This window comes from Empidonax traillii, unplaced genomic scaffold (assembly GCF_003031625.1).
Source record: "Empidonax traillii isolate 1590-97213 ecotype Southwest subspecies unplaced genomic scaffold, ASM303162v1 scaffold33:size3420811, whole genome shotgun sequence".
In the NCBI taxonomy this organism is placed as follows: domain Eukaryota; kingdom Metazoa; phylum Chordata; class Aves; order Passeriformes; family Tyrannidae; genus Empidonax; species Empidonax traillii.
This window is the reverse complement of record NW_020955226.1, coordinates 3,004,287-3,027,672: the sequence shown is the minus strand read 5'-3', so window position 1 is coordinate 3,027,672 and position 23,386 is coordinate 3,004,287. Positions and strand designations below refer to the sequence as shown.

Below are 23,386 nucleotides of genomic sequence, written 5' to 3'. Positions count from 1 at the left end.
AAACCTCTCCTTCAACATCACACTATCTCAAACGAGTCCCTGCCTGTAAAGATCTGCTTTCTTCAAAACTTTTACCCAGCCCCATGGTTAGCTTGGCTTAAGTCAGCAAACACTCAGCAAAACTGGAACTTGAAAATAGCTTAAGCTCAGCCCCTTTCTGCCTTCAGATCAGTTGGTTTTACAGTTCTCAAGCATCATCATTCAGCATCCAGCTGGCATCCATTTGACTACAGTTGCTGCTGGAGGAGTGGGAACCAACCATCATCGTTGCTGAGTTTTCTCCTGTAAATTCAGCCAAAAGAAACTGGTGCACGCCATCTCGTGGCCCTGCACAGCTATTTCCCGGGAACGAATTGAGCTCCAACTGTGACAGGGAGGTTTAATGTGGACAGGATTTAAAAGATGGCTGTCAGGGGCTCAGAAACAGCCCACTACATGACCACACCGTAGCTATGAAACTTCCAGCGTTAGCACTTTGTCCACACTGCTGCCATGACCTTGGAGCCTGAGCAGCTGGTTCCTGGAGCAGCAGCAGAGCATCAAGCTGCAAAAAGCACCTCTTCAGCATGTGCTCACACACTGTTGAGACAGCCCTGCCCTCACAACAAATACAGGTACAGTGAACACCACAGCCTCCAGAACAGGCTTTGGAGGAGCAGGAAATTACCTTATGCATTTTAAAGTAGGTCATACACATTAATCATTCTTGATTACATGCAAGGTTAGGAATGTTCATGGTACATCTGTCTTCATCTGCTCTCAGTACCTGTCAAAGAACTCCATGTGTCAATGCTTTAAATAAAGCTAATGTGTCTCTTCCTAACTGTTCATTAACAGCTGAATACACAAACTCATGGAAACAAGGTTACAGCAGCTGTCAGTCCCTTGGTGTATCCTAAGTTCCTATTTCTTCTTACTCTCTTTTTTTCTTTCAGAGAAACAAGTCATTAAGAGACCCTTTGCCAGAAGTGATTAAGGTATGACTTCAGTAACTCTAATTCAGAGAATTAAAAAAAAACAGGGACAGAGTGCAATTCTGTGAATTTAAAAGTCTTTGCTTCTATTTTAAGTAGTAAGTTTTTGACTTCTCAATGTTTAGGACTTTTTAGCTGGGAGATTACATCTTAAATCTGCACCACTCAATCATCTCCAAATTTGAAGTCACATTATCTTTAGCAGAATTGCTGATGGCAACACTTAAACACTGTCTTACTTCCACTGCTCTCACAGCTATCAAAAGGCGGGATATATTGTCAGCAACAAGGGACTTAAAATAGCTACAGAAGGGCAAAACTTCAGACTAAGCATCTTATTTTGCCTGCTACTAGAGACAACTGCACAAGACCTATGAAAGTTTGCAGCTTGCTGCTGGAAAGCACAGAATCATACCGGATAACTTCAGATGTTACTCCAGAGGACACTGTGCCATACTGTAAGAACAAAAGCAACTACCCAAGGATTATAGTTCAAAGCATCTGATTACAATCAGCAATTGTTCTGAATTTGTTGTGTGATGAAAATTCTACTTTTACTGTTCTTGGGTTGGAATTGTGTAACGATGTTGCAGAGAAGACTGTCGGACCTGTGAGACTCAATGAAGCCTGCTACAGTTGCTTTGTATAAAGGAAAGAAAAGGGAGCATCCTTCTTCTCATGTCAAGGTTTAATTCTGAGGTACGTGACACTGGATTTACAAAGGTAAATAAAAATACATTCTGAGAAATAGCGAGTGCCCTATTTAGCAAGGCAGAGGGATTTCACACTCCAAGCAGCTGAGAAAAGAAACTGCTCACAGTATGAAAAAAGTATTAAGGGTCTGACTTTGACAGGATTTTGCCACAACAGGTGATGAGGAATGTGCAGTAGTGGGGCAGACGAAAGACAAATACTTAAGTGATAAAGATGAGACAGGACAACAGGTATTAGATAAGGCTTCCACGTGAATTAACTGAAACAATATTATTATGATCAGGAACTACTATTCCAAACACTGATCAGGCAAACTACATTGCCAAAATGAATTACACAGCTGTTGAGACAGGCTTTAAGTCCAGCCTGATGATGATATGGCTAAGGTTGCATGTGCTTGTAGCAAACATATATAAATGAAATCCCAGTAATATAGAAGGACTGGAGTGGTACAGAAGAGTTTTCCACATCAACTGCACCTCGTATCAGGAGCAAAGGCTACCACCTGGAGTACAGTGCACACAACAGTTTATACAAGTGTATCAATCATCTACAGTTAATGTACAACTTTCATCCTAAATATCAGTTTAAAAAAGCCAAGTATGAATCACATGCAGGCAGATTTCATGACTCATTGCTGCAATGGATTTAACCACAAGGGCTGATCCTGCCTACCATTAAGATGCCTGGCATTCCATCTTGGACTCATTCCTCTGGAGGGGAGCCCTTTCACAGATCTGTGCTAGAGAGAAATGAGCCAAAAACAGTTAAATGAGACTTTGGAAATTTAAAAAAAAAAGTGATATTTTGTCACACAAAGAATAAAATTCCAGGAATTTATTGCTGTACGTATGCTTAAACCATTAATTCATCTTACAGTAGTCATGAAGTGCCAAATTGTGTGCTACATTTAACATTCCATGTATTCCCTTCCAAAGGCCATTTTACAGTGGGCATATGAAAAAATGCAGCAGCAGTCACAAAACATGGCTGGAGCATCTCTCAGGAGCTTAAAGACAAAGATTTGTGTACAAGCTGAATAACGAGATGTCAGTTAACAGGTCACTCAGCAACTTTAATAGAAATATCTTTAGGTGGAAGTTTTGCAGTGTTAAAATTTACAACTCAGATGAAACATTCTCATCCCACTGTGGTAAAAAGATACTTGCAAAGAACAAGAACTATGGTACGTAAATGTCACACGCAAGACCCGCTTCATTTCTATCAGAAGCAAAATTGCTAATTATAAGGAAGGACAAGCCTAGCAGGGTAAGGCTGTCAGCCTATAGTAAAAACATACACCTCCGAGTTTGGCAGTAGAATTCTATTTACCACCTTGACTTTTTTTTTTTTGTTTTTTGGTAACATACAAGTACTCTTCCTCCCCTCCCACACTTTATAAATCCCCTTTTATTTTTATTATACCTCCATATTATTTACAGGACTCCTAAAGATTAAGTACAAACTAGTATGAAATTAATGATAGCTTGCTTTTCAAATATGTATCCCATGGCTAAATAAATACCAAGCCAATTCAACACAGTGATCTGGAGTTACGATTCAGAAGCTTGTATATCTGTGACTCCAGTTGTTTTCTCATTAGCTGTGGAGGATTCATTTGATCTGTCAACAATAGCTGCCACAGAAGTTGGAGCAGCGCTATCCAAGGTGAGCGTGGAGGTCTGTTCTACATTTACAGTAGTGCCAGGGTTGACGGAAAAGCTTCCAGCTTGACTGATAGAGGGAAGCAAATCTGTAGGCACTGCAGATGCCTCTGTGACCAAAGGAAGCACAGGGACACACTTGGGTGGCATGGATAGAGGTGTCATTCCCATTAGATTCAGAGGCGGCAAGGAGGGAAGGGGTGGCAAACCTGAAAAGAAAAACACGGGGGGAAAAAAGGCAGTGAGATGCTGCATATCACAGACAGATTTGGGAGACGCTGTTTGCTTAAAAAATTTTACCTTCTCTAGGCTCCTATTTACCTGTGAAGAGGAGAAAGCTTTCTGAACTTAGCATGAGCATGATATGTGTGCAGCACTGACTCAGCAGGCTCGTTTCAAGCCTGATACTTTTCAGATTTCAGAATGAATCAGAGTAAATTCAATGTTGCATGAGTAAATTCAGCATTACTTGTACCTCCTTAGAGGACCAGGTATTAATGCCTAAGTACTGATGAGTAGATTTTTCTGGCCTTCACTGAAACTGTGAGAAAAAAGAAGTTAACAAGAACCATATTCCATAAAAAAAATTCCAATTTCTTTTTGCTTGCTCCATGTGCACCTTCAGCAGTTTTGTTTCACTTAAAAGCGTAAATCTAGTATTAGTTCATACTTCTGGCATTGATTCAGTCAGGGAGCTCTGATCTCCACATCTAGCATACAAGGAAACACTTCATATTTTCTTCTACCCATAAAATGATATACTTTCATCTTGGTACAGTCTCTTCTGAGATCATAAATCAGGTAACAAAAAATGAAACATCTAAATACAGACACAAGTTTCGAATTAGTTTATCTAAAGACATATTCCTTGTCTACCTAATCTGGGCACTAACATCCACTCCCATCTCAGGAAAACATTTAATTTATCCCCTTCAGGACTCTCCCAGATGGCTCTAAATTGGAGTCTCAGGGATAAAGGACACTAATTAGTGTTTCAGTTTGCAGAAGCACATACCCGGCTGTATGATTTCTGGAACAATCTGTGGTGCAGGTAAATTAAGTTTGGACAGATCAGCCAGGTTAGGAAGCCCTGCTGGTAATGGCATCAGACCTAAAAAGAAAAGTTACAGCTGAAAACTTAAAATTGTTTCTGAGATCTTACTGATAATTTAAAACTTATTTTATATTGCTTTACATCTTGATTATCATTTTTCCACATTAGGATGCAAATTCACCTGAATTTCAGCTTTTAAGCTGCACAGTGAAAACAGATACCTATTGCAGAAAGTCTGTACATGAAAATACATAATCCAAAACTTTTCATATTTTTTTTCTGAGGAAAGCAGATTCTTATTTCAAGGAATTAGAAGGTTTGCATTCCAGGATCAGCTTTCAGTAAAGGTAATTGTTTCCCCACAGCACTGAACCAGAAGCCCTCCATTCCCAGTTTGAATGGCAGACAATAATAATAGCATTAAATACACAGTATTCCCTGATCCCTAATATTGATTACTGTAATATTAGTCTTTTCTACTTATTTCATAACTAGATATAAACACTAAAATATATGTAAAAAGGCAAGACAAAGTAACTTTCAAAGTCAGGAAGCACTGAAAGTAGAAGAGAAACACATGATGAATGCAACACATGCCCTTCTATCACTGTATTTGCTATGGAACATCTTTCTGCTTCTGAATTTCCCATCTTAGAAGAGCTGCATTTCTGGGACAAGGACTCTATTCTTACTTTTTAAGTTTAGTTGAAAGAAGGCTAATTCAGAAATAAACTGCTGGTACTACAGTATTAAGACAGAGAGGAGAAAAGTCTTAAAGCAAGGGCACTGTATAGAGATTTTGACTAAAACCCACTCTACCTACCCATGAATTCATTAGCCATGAAGGCTGACAATCTGACTCAGAGCCTTCAGCTCAGCCACAGGCAACTTTGGTTTGAACTTTTTTTAAAATCTGAAAAAAGCTGAACTTCATATGATCAAATTTTAAACCTCTTGTATATTTATATGCCCATGCAAATTACAAGACATATTCTAATTCGCTTTCAAAAAAGCAGAGACACTGTTCAGAGAAAAAGGTGAAAGGAAATCTTGTGTTTGCAAATTTTAGGGAAGGGTGGATAGGTGGCCGGAGAAGAAAAGGACATTAATCTTTATCCGCTTAGAGATAATAGCAAACTACTACGAAGTTCAGCTTCTGGTAAAGTTCTCTGCCCTTGTTTGGATGCACTGAGCTCTACTACCTGTCTTTTCTATGTTAGATAACATAACCCCAGGCATTTCTTAAAACTTTTGGGGACATCTTTATCTACTTGTCTCATAGTATGCAAAACATAAAATACAACTCTTTCAGTGTTCTGGAATGCACGGGTGATCCTACACCAGCACACCAATGACACAGCAAAATTCTATACAATTCTTATTTTACCCTTTGTAAATCTGGAATACTAGTGCTTGAAATGTTCATGATTATCAGGAAACAACCATTTTGCAGACAGACTCTTAGTTTCATTACACATGTTTAAATTTAATTATATGATGTTTACTACACCATATAATTCAGAAACAGTAACAGCAACATAAATTTTATATTTTTAGTCCTTTATTTTTATTAGGAAGAGCAACCAAGCTGAGTATTAAAAAGCAGTTTCCTAAAATGGAGATTTTATGGGTGAAGGGAATGCAGAAATAGGCAAGACAAACCTTCTCAGACCTCTGATGTCTGAGTGCAAAGGACACACTGAAAACTGCATCTATTTGCAAAAGTATTTTGCAATATATAACTTATGAAGTACGGAAAGTAACAATATATCAACTCAAATGTTGCAAATAGTAAAGCAAAACCTTTCTGGGAAATCGGGAATGCTGCATCAACTGCGCAGGGGGCCTAAAAGGTAAACATTGTAAACTTTGTTGCCACGTCAGTCCTCTGTGCTACAGACATGCTGGGAACATACTGTAACAAAAATAATTCTTCACACTGCACAGCTTGTATAGAGATCTTTAACATGAACTATGTAAGTTGTATGAAGTTATACCTTCCCCAAACAGCAGTGGAAAAGGCAGCTGTCTTAAAATTTTTGTTTCATAAATGTTTTAAGAAATGTTACCTACTCACCTGGTAGCGTAGTTGCTGTGTTAACCGGTGGCACAGAGGTAAGGGACTGACTGACTTGTGGTGGTAACAATGGAACTGTTGGAACACCTGGTGGAGCACACAAGGAAACAATATTAATTTTAAGCACACAACATTTCAGCTCCCGTCCTCAAGAAATACAAATAAATAATCATTTACTATTTGCCTTAACTATAAAATGCAGATGAAGAAAAACAGTACTCTAAATAATACACATGGCATTTCTGATAGAAGTCATTTGCAACCATTCTGTGAGCAAGTAAGGCATAATTCCAGTACTCTAGCCTTTGTTGTTGAGAAAAGTTTAAGAGAAAATATTTGCCCCTCTTCTGCCTTTTATTAAATTAACCAGAAACATCTATGAATTTCAGGTCAGTTATGTCAGTACCAACCTGTGCTGAGAACATTACTGACAGTAGTTGAGGGTGAACTAATAGAAAGTCCTGAAAGACTCTGCTCAAGGCCTGCTGACCCAGGAGGGAGGTTGGCTGCGGGATTAACTGATGACAGCTGAACCTTATTGAAAGGGAAAAAAAAGGTTCCACCATTAGGGTTTGTTTCCACAAGAACTAATAGAAGCAGAAACGCAATATACCATCATAATCTAATTGTATCAAGCCAAAGGAGAGACAACAACTTACCTCTGTGAAGCCATCTTTGAGAGGACTGAGAGATGCACTGGGCAACTGTCCAGGGAGGGAAATTTTCTTTCCCTCTTCAAATGGGCGTGTAGGTATCCTATGCAAATATCCATAGCCAATGCCACATCCTAGGCTTTTAAAATATGAACATTTAGAAGTCAGTGAAGTGACTTTATAACTACAGACTACAGTAACCTACACATGAATGACTCAAGACACCAACAACTTTCAAGTTCTGTACAATCTTGCCCTCCAGCCCCAGTGTTGCCTCATTTTCTATGGAGAAGTAATCAGTACAAGACAACTGAAAGGAAACTCTGTAGCTTTTGGTAATGAACATTCAGCACAAAATAAAAGTCATTATTATTTAGACCAAGCAGCTACACCAGGCATACAGCTTGGAGCTTGACTCACTGTTGTTACTTGCAGTGCTCTGTTCTGGCAAGAACATACTACAGGCTAATGACTATTTGGAGACTAATGCAGAAATCAACCACGTCACTTTGTGTATTTCTGCACTAGCTAATTTACTGATTTACAACCCTCTTATCAGTAACTGCATCTGAATTCCAAGTACATATATAATTTATTATAGCAGAAACATCTTTGGTATAACAACACTCTTTTCCTGTATTTGTAGAAAACTTAAACCAAACAGTTTTTAGGCTGGTGCTATAAAATAGTTGCCCCATCCCTTTGTAACATATTGTCTCCTTACCTGCCTTCTCCACCCCAGGCAGAATTTGGAGTAATCACCACTTCCCGACAATTATCTGTGTCTGTGTTGTATACATAAAGTTTTAATGGCTTTGCTTCATGTGTTTCAATAAGGGAAAAGAGATCTTCAGACTGCAAAAGAGAAAAATTAATAAGGACTTTTTTCTCCTTATTTTATTATTTGACATTAGACCGATCATTCTAGTCCCAACTTTCTGTAATAGAACCTTGTAACAGAACCTTACTTAAAAATAAAAAAATTATTTTTATGTACTTACCTCATTCATGACGGTATCTGCTCCAATGATATAGTCACTATGAGGTCTAAGTCCAGCTAATGCAGCAGGAGAATTTGGCTCCACTTCCTAGTTTTAAGATGGAAAGTTACAAAACACTATGTAACTGTCAGGGTGTAGCAGAACAGTTAGATGTGCACATCACACAAGTTTTGAGTCAGACAAACTGGTCAAGTTTTCAACACAATTAGTAAGCTACTGAACCAGTGAAACAGGGGCAGTCCCTCTCGATACCGTTCTGGTACTGTACAATTGTACATACAGACCTAGTTCAAAAGTTTTCCCAAAACCCATGAAAACAGACCAGTTTGCTCTCATGACTTGTTAGCTACCTCCCTTGCAAGTTGGTTTTCAATAGTAAGATAAAAACTGTAAGCAACGGGAAGAAAAGTACTTTCAAGTCCATACGTACCAAGACATGCCAGACATTTTCATTGGCCCCATCAAAGCTGCAGAAACGAATGCTCACTCCCAGCAGGCCTTGCCCACCCCACATGTTGCTGGGAGTCACTGATGTTTCTCTCAGTTCCAGAGTTTTGCTACTGTAGACGAGCATTTTTACAGGTTTTTCAACATTTGCTTTCAACAGGTCTTTGAGAGTGTCATTGTCTTTATTCTGCGAATGTTCAAACAAGAGCTTGGGTTAGAGTCCAACAGAACAAGCATCCAGTTCCACAGCAATGCTTTTGTATTTCACAGGTGCTAAAAACACTGTGCAGTATCACAACAAGTACTATAGCTACTCTGTAACAAGTTTCCAGTCTCCTCACAATTCTAGAATACAACTATGGCAAAATCCTGGGATTTCCCAGTAATAGGTCATGCCTTCCAAACATGAAAGCACTTTAATTGAATCTGTGATAGGATGCACCTTGTAGCTTTTCAGAGGCTTGCTTGAATCCAGGCATACTGGTGAAAGACCTTTCCCACAGATGGTTTCTTCCACTGCTATGATGGGTCTGTTATTTCACTACAGCTCTGCTTGAAAGCTTTCCCCCATGCCTCCTGCCCAGCCAACAGCCTTGACAGCAGCTTTTTCAATCAACCTGTTTCAACTGACTGGAGTATGAGAGTTCTCACAGGAGCAGTTTTACAGACAGAACTAGGGGGGCACCAGCACAGTCCCCCAATGGTGGATCAGTAGGCAGTACTATCTTGTTGCACATGTCTGCAGAGAGCATGTCTGTCTGTCTGTCTGCATCCTTATTCTCCAGCTAAACTGTTGGTAGAACTGTAACTAAAGGGTGAAGGAAATTAATTTCTGATGCAGTTCGTCTTTCTAATTTTAAACTAAGGAGAAATACTTTATATGCATTTAAATAAAACAAATGCGTTGGTTTACCTACAAAAAATGGATTCTCGACACATTGTTCATGTTAAAAGTTATAAAATGGCAACACACTCACCAATCTTGAACCATTAATGGACACGATAAAATCAAAGAATGGCTCCAATCCAGCTCTATGCCCCGGTGAGTTTTCTTGTACCTAACAAAGTTAAACAGGAATTTAGTAAAAGCAGACCAATGTTGATTCTTAGATTAGAATTATATTTCTACTTGTGCCACCTGTAGTTCTAGAAGCTACTCATGTTTGTATGGATGATTTTAAAATATTCAAATATAATCTTTAGGACCAAAAAACCCCTCCCTTAAAAAAGAAAAAAAAAAAAAAAAGAAGGAAGATTTCAAAAGAATTAATGATTTACAAATTAAGGAATGACACAACAGTAGCCACTCTGGGAAAAGCACTGCTTAATAACCGCAGCAGATAAATTGTAGATTCTTGTTTCAATAAAGGAGATTATGGTCAAAGAACAAGCTTAATGAATTCTGAAAAAGTTGGTTAAAAAACACTGTCTTTCCACAGAAGTACCAACGTTGGACCTTGCTTTTTATCTTATGCTTACTAAAGGAAAAGGAGAGTCACATCTGTCTAAGCACAGGTTGTTATCTCATGATTAAACAGGACCTGCTGACATCCTGCATCTGTACAACCAGTGACTCATTAACTTACCATCAAGTTTGCAAGACAGGAGATGAGCGATTCTGCAGCCATGGCAGCTCAAACAATTCAACCACTTCACTAAGGCAAGCTGAAGTCTTGGATACACACTGCTCCCACAAGCTAAAAGTATAATTTTAATTCCAGATGGAGTAACTGAGAGACATTTTGCCAATTTTTTTCCTTATTACGTGCATTGCTGACAAGGAAAAGTAACTCCAATACGGCTGTCAGACTTTTCCTACAGACTTTTTAGTAAAGACTATCTTTCTTTACTTGTAAGCTGATTCATTTTACCCACTGGCTTTTTCTTTTATGTACTACAATCACCTACCAAAAAGATCTAAAAACTGTTACCCTTTACAGTGTATTTTCTTACATTATGTGCAATTCCAGCTGACAGAATTGGTACAAATCTGCTTGTTTGTTCAGTACCGGTCTGATTCTGGAGTAACTGAGTTTTCTGGAAGAATTGAGTTTTCTTAATATGAGTTATCTAGAACAAAATACTAAGTACTTGAGATCTTCCTGCTAAACAAAAGTTAAACAGTTTCATGAAAGGAGAGTTAAAAACCTGTGGATTCCTATGGGCATGCTCCATAATTGTAATCTCAGGCCTGCAGTTTCTGTTGCAATTAAGTCATTCAAAACATCCTCTCCTCTGATGTAGTTTTTTGAGTAGCAAACATAGGATGAGCTTATGCTGTTTGTTGCTCTTCCCTCAGTTTAGAGGGGTGACATGAAAATACTCTAATAGCCTCTTGACTTACAGGAACTTACATTTTATGTTTTTAATGAGCCTGACATAAAGGCTTTATATCAAAATTAAATCAGCAGGTGGTTTCAGAACTTCCTGGGAAAACAATTTTAAAGACACAACATGTCTTATTAAACCTCAGCATTAAAAATCAGTGAATCCAGCAAAGTGATACAATTATTCTGATAACACATCAGATTTTTATGACTGGGTACATGTCATGGCCTTGAAATTATGAAAGGCCAGACTTCATGTCATTTAGAGACTTTCCTCCATTTCCAAATGAACTTCTTGGAAAAAAAAAAGAAACAAAACCAAAACCAAACAAACAAAACACCAAACCCCAAACAAACCCCCTGTGCTCTGACACAATATCCCTCTCCTTGACCTCCAAGAGGCTGTATCCTGAACACTAAGGACCAACAGTGGCCAGTATTCAATACAGCAACCTTTTGAAATGAGACTGGGTATGTACAATAAATGAGAATTACGTATGTTCAGCATCCATCAATGTAAAGCTCACTGACACCTGGGAATATATAATTCACTCAGAATACAAAATCTGTAGTCTGCCCCAAACTGACAAAGGGACTGAGAAAGTTTCCAAGTTACAAATTATTGGTTGCAGAAACTATGTTCAGACGCCGAGCACCTTCCCCCAAATCTATCACAATCCTAAACACCTCTGCATGGTCTGTTTCTAAGTGGGTATGTAAAAACCACCAGGAAGTTGTATCTAAAAGAAATCAAGCCCTTATAGTTGTGCCAATCATACAATGCACCTCAGAAAGCAGGTAGCTGCATCCCTTTGTCATCATATTTCCTCCATGTTGCCATGCATAGGGTCAGTCACAAAAAGATTCCTATTTCCCTGGCTTGCTGGGCCTAACTTTACTGACAGAGAAGCATGTTTACACCTGGCAGTCCAGAAATGCAAACCAGAAATTCCAAGTCCACTCCACATGGAAGGTCTTCTCCTTAAAAAAGTGACATACTCAGCCCTGCATAACAACCACACTGACCCCACACAGTTTTTATGTCACACCACCTTACTTTCAGTCAGCTACCTGCACAATTCATCCATCACACAGTGCCATATGCTCAACACAGCTCTCTCCTCCAAGCTCTGGGGCCATGGTTCTCTTCTAGGACCTACAGCAACAAAGGATAACCAGGGACCTTAGAAAACACAAGGGCACAAAACCCTTATTGTTATTGAAAATAATAAAATTCCATGTACACATCCATAAACTCTGTACCTCCTGAGCAATCTGGCTTTATGCAGCTTTTCTATGTGCCCAAGTAGGTATTTAGTAACTTGCCTTTGTAATTGAGTAATTGCTGAGAAATAATCAAGTAATACCATTTACAGCAGATCCACTGCAGGCAAGATACCATCCACAGCAGTTTGGGATGCTTAATTCTCTCAAAGCCAGCTGTTATTTCAGACAGACAAGTTACAGACCCCTGTGGGTAAATGCTATAACTGTCTAACAGTACAGACAAAGAGTGGCACAGACAACATGGAGACACTGTGATGCACCACCACCACAGCTTTCTAAGAGCAAATGAAGAAAATTTCTCTCAAAGTGCCAAATATCAGAAGCCAGAAAAGGGTCTCACATAGTGCTGCAGGAATTCAGCTTCTAACCAAGAGGACAGCTGGGCTTCTGAGTACATAAATTACACACTGATTTCACTTTTAATTCACTGTCAAAAATTAAACAGGAAAAAGCTTTCAAGGTCAATACACTAATTCTACTCTGCATTACTGAAAAGACTTTTTTTTGTAAATACATGAAGTTTCTCTTTGCTGAACACTGTTCCCAACACTATCTCTCCATGCCTACACAGTACATAGTGTACATTACAAATTATAAGAAGTCTGCTCAACAGCACAGTGGTCACAAATTCAAGCCTTAAACAAACAGGGCAACCATAAATGCAATTAGGCACTGAAATCCTCATTTTCAGAGACAGGTAAAGGCTCTCACCACTTCTGAAAGTCAAATAACTTATACTAGTTTCCATTTAAACTTTCAGAAGCTTAGCTTCAAGCACAAAATACACAAATTCCAAGGAGCAGAAGCTCTGGATTTTTCTTTCTTCCCCACATAAGAAACACTTCCTAGTATTTATTAGCAAAGAAATACTGAAAGCATTTTTTGTAGTTCTTCCACCCACTCTATAACTGGCAGTAAAATTTCATTACATCTCATGTATAAGCAATTCCTGTTAAATTTGACAGAATCCATTTTATTTTCATCAGCTATTTTAACACATTACACATTGTAACTGTACTGAATTTCTTGATGGAACACCCAGTTTTCAAGAGAAAAAGCTTCCTAAGTTTTTTAGTAAGAAAACAGATTCCTTATACGTAGCATAACTTTTTATTTTATCACAGAGAATTTAACTCAAGCCTTTAAAATGTGAATCTCCCTTCAAAAAAAAAGTCCTCACTTCATGCAATATGAAGTACCAAAGTAAGAGTTAGAAATCTTAAACTTTGGGCGCTGCTGTTTGGTATCTTTCAGGGGGAACACCCCAAAACACAGTAGCATACACATCTCCCACTGATAAAAATTCTTACACAGAATCTTAGAATTATTTAAGTTGGAAAACACCTTTAAGATCATCAAGTCCAACCATTAATCCAGCACTGCCAAGTTCACCATTAAACCATAATGCCAAGTGCCACATCTACATGTTTTTTTTTTAAAAACACTTTCAGGGATGGTGACTAAACCATTTCCCTGTGCAGCCTATTCCAATGCCTGATCACCCTTACGACGATGAAGTTTTACTAAAATCCTCTTGTTCTGTCACTCATTATTGAGAGAAAAGGCCAATCCCCACCTGGTTACAACCTCTTTTCACGCAGTTGTAAAGAAAGGTAAGATCTCCTCTGAACCTCCTTTTTTCCGGACTAAACACCCCCAGCTCCCTCAGCCACTCCTCACAGGACTTGTGCTCCAGAGCTTCTCTGGATATGCTCCAGCACCTCCATGTCCTTCCTGAATTGAGAGGTCCAGAACTGCTCACAGCACTCAAGGTGCAGCATCACCAGTGCTGAGTACGGGGGGACAATCACTGCCCTCCCTGGTCCTGCTGGCCACACTGCTGCTGATCCAGGCCAGGATGCCCTTGGCCCTCTTGGTCACCTGGGCACAGGCTAGCTCACATTCATCCAGCTCTTGAACAGCACCCCCAGGTCCTTTTCTGCTGGGCAGGTTTCCAGTCACTCTGCCCCCAGCCATGGGGTTGCTGTGACACCATCTATTAGCTGAAGAAACTGTCAGGTCATTACAATAGCCTGAGCAAACTACAGCAGTTTTACACTGCTGAACAAGAAAATTATTCAAAGTTTTCCTTCATTGTGTCTTAAAGAGCAGAAACAAATGCATACTGAGCCATATGCAGAGTCAGGCAGTTGCTCTAATGAGTCACACACCTTATGTTAAAGGAAGCTTATGCAGGAGAGGAAACAATGGAGAAAATTCCTACAGGTCAAAAGCAGTGCATGCTACCAGCCTAGGAGGCACCAGTTAAAAGGAAGACTTATAAGCACATTACATGAGTCAATAAATGGAAGTATGACAGCAAAAGCACACAAAATGAATAAAAAATTGCAAAAATTCCAAAGAATTGTTTCAAACAAATGACTGATTGCTAGGTCTACCTATGAAGAGACTTGGGCAAGGAAACAGCTGGTAACTTTCTCTCCCTCTTACAAAAAAAAAAAAAAAAGCAGCTACATTTCAACATTTCAATGTCTAGAATGCCAAAAGTGCAGCCCAGAGCAGCTTCTGCTATCAAGTGTGCACATGATGAAATCGCGTTCCCTTGACAGTGCTTCAGTCCTGGAATGCTCCTATTTCCTGTTTCAACTGCACTGGTGATAAAGCTCACGATGAAAGCAATATTGCCCTGAATATCAGCAGAAGCAGCCAAAAACAATTAAGTAATCTGCAAGTATTACATCAGAAATTAACGACAGTATTGTTCACTTGCTGCATATATTTCTGCTCCTGTTTAAAGCGAGCAGAGGATGGGACTTTCTACCAATTTTGTAGGGAGGCAGCATGAGCAGTCCAAAAGTCTCACTGTAAAAAACCTGTAGCTTGCAACAGTCTCAGTTTGCTCATCTCTCTGGTAATTTGTACTTGGCTCCTACACCTACTGAGCAATGTTAACTCTTTCCTTCATGGCCATTCCACACTTTTCATTTATCTGCCTTACCCAACCAAGTTCTTCCAATAATTGAAAAGATTTCCTGACATTTCTCTAATTTTTCAACAAGTAATGAAATCTTTAAAACAACTACTATGTATTATTTACAGAAGTTTGGCATTATCAAAGAAATCTGATCTTATTCAAATTAGACCTGGAGTACTGTAAAGCTACTGCTGTTTTCCTTTTACCATTGTCATTTCTCTCATTAAAGTACTGAGCTCAGAAAGAAAACATACTTGAGAATAAAGCAGAACACACCAACAGCATTGCTCGATCCCAAGTTGTACCAAAACTCAGTCTCTGCAGACAGAGCCCTCGTGCCGAGCTCCTCCGACAGCATGAGCTGGAGCCTGCCTGTAACAAACTCACTACAGAACACCATCTGGAAAATCAGACTTGGAAAAACTACAGAGGAAAATTCTAGTCACATTCACGTATGCCACATGCATTGTAAGATAAACATTCCAAATTATAACTGTTAGGCTAGCATCATGATGCAATTTATGGTGCCTGTCCACAGAAAAAAATAATCACTCGTTATTGTGCCATCTGAAGACATTAGTAAGGAGACAAGGCAGTGAAAAACAGAGACATCAGTCTGTTTGAGACAGCAGGCAGGTCCTTTTCTGCATTTAATGTAAATATGGATGTCCTGTTGGAAATCAACTTCTTTACTGTGCATCTATCAATTACATTTACAAAGACTGGCAATCAAACACTGCCACTTCGGGTCACAGTAAAAACATTACAACAAAAAGGTGCTTAAATGAAAACAAAAGGCTTCAGCTCCAAGCAGGACCGTAAGGAAAAAAAACAAGTAGATTCTACTTCATAAAAGGGTTATATCTCAATTTATTAAGAGGTTTTAATCAAACAGTATGAACTGATAAGTCTGATGTAACTGATATTCTAACTGCAGAGTACTCACTAGTTTTACAAGTGTCAAAAGTTAACAGTTAATGAAATTTATGCTGTAATATGCTAAAAAAGAAAACAAGTCTGCCAGTTTTATGAGCCTGCAGAACGATTTTCGTGGGGGAAAAGGAGAAGACAAAGTGGACTGTCATATATTAGTAACACTGGATTGTTACGCATCAGTAATACTAAAAGGGAGAAACAAAGACCACCATGACTTTAGTCTATACAAATTTTAACAGAATGTTTGGATTTGATCAGAACATCAGTATTTGCTGCTCAAAAGCAGAGAGCTGAGCCGAAAGGGTCCGATGCCAACAAACACACCAGCCCACGCAGTGCAGCGAGCACACATCTCCAGCGACAGAGGCAAAAGCTCTGTGCTTTGGGCAAGGCTGTGAGTGACCCCGGCAAAGTTCCTGTACCCCAGTGTCTCAGATTCCACCACACGACCTGGGAACCATCCCTCTCACTGAACGTGAAACAGACACTAAAGAAGGGGCTTCCAAAAGGCTGCTCTCAAAACCTTAAACGCAGCCAAATAAAATAGTTTTTTTGCACACAAAACCAAAGCTTTGTGGCCGCGGCGTGAACAAAACCAACGTAACTATGAAAAGTCACGCCTCCACCAGGGATGCAGCCCTTAGGGGTCCCGTCTGTCATGCGAACACCTTGACCCGACAGCCCGGAACTCCTGCGGGGGGACAGCACTACAGTCCAATCCAGTCCTTGGCGCAGCGACAAAGACAATCCTGATGTGTTGCTCCGGACAGGCCCCCGGGCGCAGCCGGGCTCGGGCGGGCCGAGCTGCGAGAGGCGTTTGCCGGAGCAGAGGCCGCCTCGGCCTCCAGGGATGCCCAGATCCAGCATCGCCTCCCGCACTCCGGCCTGGACACACACCGAGGCGCAGCCCGGCGGCACCGCCCGGCCCGGGAAATTACTTATCCTGGACCAATTCCTCCTCCAGACTTCCTACACCCGGGAGCGACAGCACGGGCCCGGCTCCCCCCACCGCCACCGCGAGCCGCGGGGCCGAGCAGCGAGCGCCTCCCGGGGCGGCGCCTCGACGGGACAGACGCCGCGCCGCCCTTACCCGCAGGACGTGGTAGCCCTCGGTGCCGCCGCCGGGGATGTCGATGCTCTGCGAGGCGCCCATGGCCGGGCCGCGCCGTCGCTCCGCGCCCGTCGGGACGTGGCACAGCGGCCGCTCCGCCCCGCGCGGGCGGGACACGACGGCGGCCGCGAGCGGACACGGCCCGCGCCACCTTCCCGGCGGGCGTCGCCCCCTGGCGGGCCGGGGCGGCGGTGCCGCGAGCGGCCCAGGGGGCCCTGAGGGAGCGGGGCTGTTTGTGGGAGCCGGATGTGTCAGCGGGACACGGAGCGTGAGGGAGGCAGCTCCTGCCGCCTTCCCTACTCCCACAGCTTCCCCCGAGCTCCGAGCGATGCGGGGCCGCGCCGGAAGCGCCCGACACCGAGCGGCGGTGGGGCTGAAGCGAAAGGATCAGTGCCCTGGAACAGAGCGGGTCGGGGGGCAATGCTGCCCGGAGGAGGAATTTTGGACTACCCCGTTCCAGGGCACGCATCGCCCCGCAAACTGCAGGAAGATAACGGGGCAGGTTCTCGCTGCCGATGGCGGGGTGGGTGTGCCCGTGTCGGGACAGCCGCGGGCTGCGGGAATGCGCCCCACGCCCAGCAGCAAAATCCAGCACTGAGCCAACACGATGGTGCAGCTGGAGGAGGCGGCCGGTGGGTTGTCCGGCAGCGCTATGCATCTACGGTTCAGACAATCTCTTTCCCTCCGAGAGTGTCCCTTGTGACTGGAAGGCTTTTACACAGCCTGCCCTTGCACACCAGTGCGTCCGAGTTCCTATCCCACACACCTCCAGAGGGGTGACCTCTTTAAGCAATGCTGCTGTCACTGGTCTTCAGAAATGCAGAAACAGCATTTATTAGTGAACTGGAACACAATGTTAAAGATCCTCAATTGAGCACGGAAAGGATATTCAAATTAGCATAATTCACTTCTTTTTGACTCATTTCCCTTTCTAATATCAAAGTGCTTTACTGCTTCATAATAAAAGACTCTATGCACTGTGCCCAGTACTGTCTGCAGAGATGACCAACCACCTTTCCACCCTTGGCCACCTCACTGTGCTCAGGTGTTTCCATCAGAGCAGACAGACAGTGTTTCTCCAGGCACTCTTGTCAGGCATGGCCAGTTCTGGACTCTGCACACCAGTTCAGGCGTGTTTACCTCCCCACGCAGTGTCTCTCCTCACAGCTGCAAGAAGAAATCAACTCTAAGATACCCAGAGGCTGCAATGCAAAGGAAGAAGGCAAAGCGAATAATACGTAAATAGACTATATCTTTCAAGGGGTTTTGTGTTCTTAATACAATATGAGAAATTTGTGATAAGCAAGTTAAAAACTATACCAGCTTAAGTAAATCTTATGCTTCCATGCACATGCCATTTAGATTCAGGAGGAAAATCCCATCCACATTCCTCTCTTTCTTGCTAGTGGAGGTTTATATAGACAACTGTGTTTCCTAAAGGTGCAAGTGGGGAAACAAGGTGACAGAGATTTTGCAGCTCCATGAGTCTGCTCAGACATTAGGCCCTCTGAGACCAGTCAAGTATCACTGCACCAGTAGACAGTTTGTCTTATTCTCACAGGACCAAAGAAAGTTCTTTCCCCCCTTCCTCAGGAGATCTGTAGAAGTTTCATGCCTGCATGTGATGAACTCAGAAATGGGCAGCCATGTTTTGTTCTTCCAACCAGCCACCAAGAAAAAAAATTAACTCTATCACAGCCAGACCCAGGAAAACCACCGAAGTCAACCCTTCAGGGAAATCTGAACCTGACCTCTTACTGGAGACAAAAACTCCATACATCACTTCAAGACCTGAAATTATTTTTCTTAGGAACTTCTACTTTACCACAGCATCTCAGCTTTTCATCAAAATGCTGTCACCCTTTTTAGGCTAGTTCAACCTCAGCAAAGAAAGATGTTCTCTGCAGAAGTCCATCAATTCCCATTAAGGGCTGAACTAAAACACCATATTTATTTGAAGAAATATCTTTGAACTTGGTCCAATGTTCTATGGCAAAAGACTAGTCTGTAAAACAACAAAAAAAAGGAACCCTCTTAGGTGAAAAAGAAAAAACTTACCTGGGAAATAGGGAACAAGATTGCCTGAAAGTATCACTTAAGACCTAATGACAAGAAACCCCATTGGCAGAAATTAACTAACAAATATTACCTACCTGTTCTTTTCTCTGTGTATCTCAGCAGCTGCATTTCAAAAGTAATTAAAGTTAATGAGCTGTGCTTTGTGGTAGAATCGTGAAAACTTAATTGGCATAATTAGTTGCAAAGACAGCAAGTGCATCTTTCTGGCTAACAACATGTCATCATTTGATAAAGAATAATAATGAATTTAATAAATAAATCAGGGCCCTTCTAATATGTTAATAAAATAATGAAGTGGAAGGCACACATGTGCAAATGATGAATTATTAGTTTGGAGACTGCACACAATTGTCTGAGTAAGATGGATGGGGAAGTGGCCTTCTTGAAACTGTCAGCTACGGATGCTGGCTACAATCCAGTTTGTCATAGATGAAGCAGCCACTCTGCCCTTTGCAGAGAACGCGGTGCAAATGCTTCCAGCGGGAGCCACCATCCCTTCTGCAGAGCAGGATATGCAGTGGATGAAGAAAAGCAGCTGCACTTTCTTTTCCCCTCCCTAAACCCTTCTAGATTATTGATGCTGGGCAAACAGGAACAAAAATGGACAGAGAAACCCAGGCATGTGTAGCAGGAAGGGAGCTGCTGAAATGCAGTGTACAAATCAGCCTATTTGACCCAAATCATTTAGAGGCTAAGACAGGCAGAAAATGATGATTTATTGCAGAGACGGTCTTCAGCTCAAACATAGACACACACACCAGAACAAAAGCTTCTGAGACATTATTAAGAATCAGTAAATAGAATAATTTTAATTAATGGGTGCCTTTAAAATTAAATTAAGTGAATACTCCAGAGTTGTGGGAAGGCCCACACTAATAAAAATGACTGTTCCAGTAAGCAAACACTGAAGGAAGGATATAGTTTTAGGCAGAAATAGAACACCAGTGTCCAGTGACTGAGAAGAAGATGGGTCATAAGATAGCTCTTAGTTGTAACATCTTTTATCCCCTAATCAATGTATGACCTCATTCATTCCTGCTATTAATGTATTGCCTAAGATGAGGAATTGCAGGTCAAAATACCTGCTTGTTGACTTTGGTCCCAGCAAAGCAGGACTGGGATGGAAGGAGCCATAAAGAGTCTGCTGTATGTCTAAGTTCAACTCATATGTTAACAGTGTCCAGGAGATTTTTATCTGCTTTGCAAGTACACGGGGAACAAACTACAGCTACTTGGAAGGAATCCACCTGGCTGTATACCCACAATACTTAGAACTTCATATTAGTAGAAGGCATAAAGCACAAACCTCTCAGCTCTACAAAAAAAAAAAAAAAAAAAAAAAAAAAAAAAAAAAAAAAAAAAAAAAAAAAAAAAAAAAAAAAAAAAAAAAAAAAAAAAAAAAAAAAAAAAAAAAAAAAAAAAAAAAAAAAAAAAAAAAAAAAAAAAAAAAAAAAAAAAAAAAAAAAAAAAAGGGTAGCTCTAGCTCACACAAATGGCTGGTAAAAGCCTGCTGACACAGAGAAGCCATACAACCATCCGTTGGGCTGCAGGAGTACTCACACACACTTCCCGCAGTCCTAGTTTAGGAGCAGTTTAGGAGCTTTGGAACTGAGGGTATCTATGAAAAAATAAGTAAGGTGGCAATGGTCAGTGTGGGTGCAAATGTGAGAGACTGAACCTGTTCTTGACCTGCTGCTGGGAACAGCTAGGAAAAGATCAGACCCCATCTGAATGTAAAGAGAAATTAACAGTGAAGCATTTTGAATGGAAGCCAAGCACTAGTGAGCCTCAGACCAAACAAGCGCCTGAAACTCGGCAGGCTGTGATTAAATACTACGGTCTGATGCTCTAAAAGTTAATTAAATACAGGAGTAATGTGGGTCTTTTGTAAAGCTGATTTTATGGCCATTAGTTGTTATGAAGCTAAACAAGGAATGAAGTGCAAGGGAGGCAGGCACTTGCCGGACAAGCTGCTCTCAGGCACAGTCTTCCCAGTGAATGTTGCAGGGCTGGTCCCCGCCCCCCCCCCGGTGCTCCACAAGGCACAAAAAGACCATGCCAAACTCAGAAAGCCTAGTCACGACCACCTGACATTTTTTTACCACTATAAGTATTCATCAATTTTCATTGCATTATTGCTGATTTACACTAATGCTCAAGGAAAGGGCAGCAGTTTCAGTGAGTCAATTAGGAGTGACTTGTATTCAGCCAGGAAAGAGCAGGAGCTTGTAAGCCTCCAGCTGAAAACTCTAACTGGTACTATTGCGACACACAGCAATTTCCTTCTGAGATGGGAGGGAAGGGCCCCAGTGTCAGCAGGATCAGACCTAGCACACTCCATCTCTGTAAGGGGAATGCTCAGGTGGCAGATAGCTGGCAGAATTGCTTTCTGCTTTTCCCCCAGAGCTCCCAGCATGGGCACGTATTAGAGCTGTAGTCAATGTGGTCATGCTCTGGTTATTATCAGGAACAGTTCCTCTGGCTGCTGTAATTTGCACCAAGGACTGCAGATGCCATCAACAGATCAGAGAATTGTAAAGATAATCTACAGCCTTCTTCCCCAAGTGGGTTGAGACCAGAATCAAGGCTGTTGTTTCAGAAACCAGAAACTCAGTAAAACTAATTTGTGGAGGTTCTATTAATAGGACACAGGAAATTAACTAAAGCCTTCATTACTTTAATTCGTAAAAGTGATTGACTTGGCTGTAATACAGTTAAACTGTACCTGTCTTCCCAAAGCTGCTGAAGACCCAGTAGCTCTGAATTAGACCCTGGTAAATAGTTTTCACACAAATCTGGAAGGGGCATAGCTTTGACAATTAAAGATATTATAGCCATAGGTTTCTGACAGAATGCCTTTTTTATACAATTTTTACTTGCTACAGGAGTTTCTTCTGAGACTCTAAAACTGAATGAAAACTCTAAGACTGATTAAACTCCAAAACAGACACCTTCTGCTTCCATAAAGTTTTGAAAATGTGTGCCTGAATACTGGAATGAGCTCAGTAAAATCAATGTCCTCGCTTCTCTGCCTCCAGAATTTGCTACTTTAAACTTGCAGTCCTTACTCTAGCTTGTCCCATACCATATAGCCCTCAGAACCCAAATTCTGGCCTGAAGCATAGTATTCAGAATTTTTACAGAGTGTATGACTAAGAATAGGCATAACAGAGGAGAATAACTTTTAAATACGTGTATTCACAGTAAAAGAAGCATTGGTGAATGGTTGAGAGAGGGCACAGAGTTTATGACAAATGTCAGAATGTTTCCAAGATTCACTTGATTACTAACTAGCAAATAACACAACATATGTGAAATAACAGAGAATAGGTTTCCTTCACCACTAAAAAAGAAAAGCAGCCTCTTTAAACTATATTGAGCTAAAACAGGGTTCGTTATAGAAGCACAGATAGAATTGTGATTATGGAAGCAATTGCACAGACTAAGGTTCTGGCCACGCAATTTAGGAATTAGAATGCAAGTATTTAAGAGGCTTAATAGGCCTGCTACTTTTCAGCTGTAGATAGCAGCTGGCTTTGGGAATTCTGCAGCTAGGGATGCTGCAAAAGAAGGGTTCATAATGGAAGATTAATTAAGTAATTTCCAACCAATTCATTACACGATACTTACATGCATTGTCAGCCATTTTTGACCCACGTGGTTAGCCTAAAATCTGGAGTTTTAGAAACTGCTTATACTAAGAGACTTTGTTGATAGTCAAGGATTTGCTGCTGCACTCCTTTTTATTTACTAAGGATGTGTTAAATCTTGTTTTCTTAAACAAAATAAACCAAATGAGAAAACTTATTGCTCACAGCATCCATTCTACAGTGTCTTGGGTGTTCAGTACTTTGTACATGATATGTACTATTTCATTTATAGTTCTATAAAGGGCCTTAAGTTCTTTTATCTTAAATTATAGAAACTAGCTCTACACTTTACTTCATTTAGAGCTTTTCTAGAGTTCTTTATCTAAAATTCAGACCTAAACATAAATGACAGACGTCGGTATACATAAACAAAACAAAAAAACCTTCTTCTGAGTTTCCCAACTCAGATTTTATGGTTAAGGTAAAGGAGGGGTAAGGCAGAGAAGCAAATGTACACCTTGACTGCATTATCAGTCA

The 23,386-nt window shown here is 40.9% G+C and overlaps 1 protein-coding gene across 1 annotated transcript; it reads right to left on the bottom strand.

Annotated features, from left to right (window-relative positions):
- Window positions 1-2,510: 2,510 nt before the first annotated feature.
- GORASP2 (golgi reassembly stacking protein 2) lies at window positions 2,511-17,284 on the bottom strand. The gene is made up of 10 exons (XM_027911579.1): window positions 17,160-17,284; window positions 9,562-9,642; window positions 8,568-8,771; window positions 8,138-8,224; window positions 7,861-7,991; window positions 7,143-7,275; window positions 6,894-7,017; window positions 6,484-6,570; window positions 4,368-4,463; window positions 2,511-3,561 (listed from the first exon to the last, which is right to left on the bottom strand). The coding sequence occupies exons 1-10, from the start codon at window positions 17,220-17,222 to the stop codon at window positions 3,242-3,244; spliced, it is 1,326 nt and encodes a 441-aa protein (XP_027767380.1). The 5' UTR covers window positions 17,223-17,284; the 3' UTR covers window positions 2,511-3,241.
- Window positions 17,285-23,386: the final 6,102 nt, after the last annotated feature.

What these genes read in the sequence shown, in the direction of transcription:
- GORASP2 (XM_027911579.1), bottom strand. Translation starts at nt 17,222, where the DNA reads ATGGGCGCCTCGCAGAGCATCGACATCCCCGGCGGCGGCACCGAGGGC. An exon ending in AGGGCTACCACGTCCTGCGG is followed by an intron (nt 9,643 to 17,159) that starts GTAAGGGCGGCG and finishes TAACTTTGTTAG; the next exon opens with GTACAAGAAAACTCACCGGG. An exon ending in CAGATACCGTCATGAATGAG is followed by an intron (nt 7,992 to 8,137) that starts GTAAGTACATAA and finishes TCTCTTTTGCAG; the next exon opens with TCTGAAGATCTCTTTTCCCT.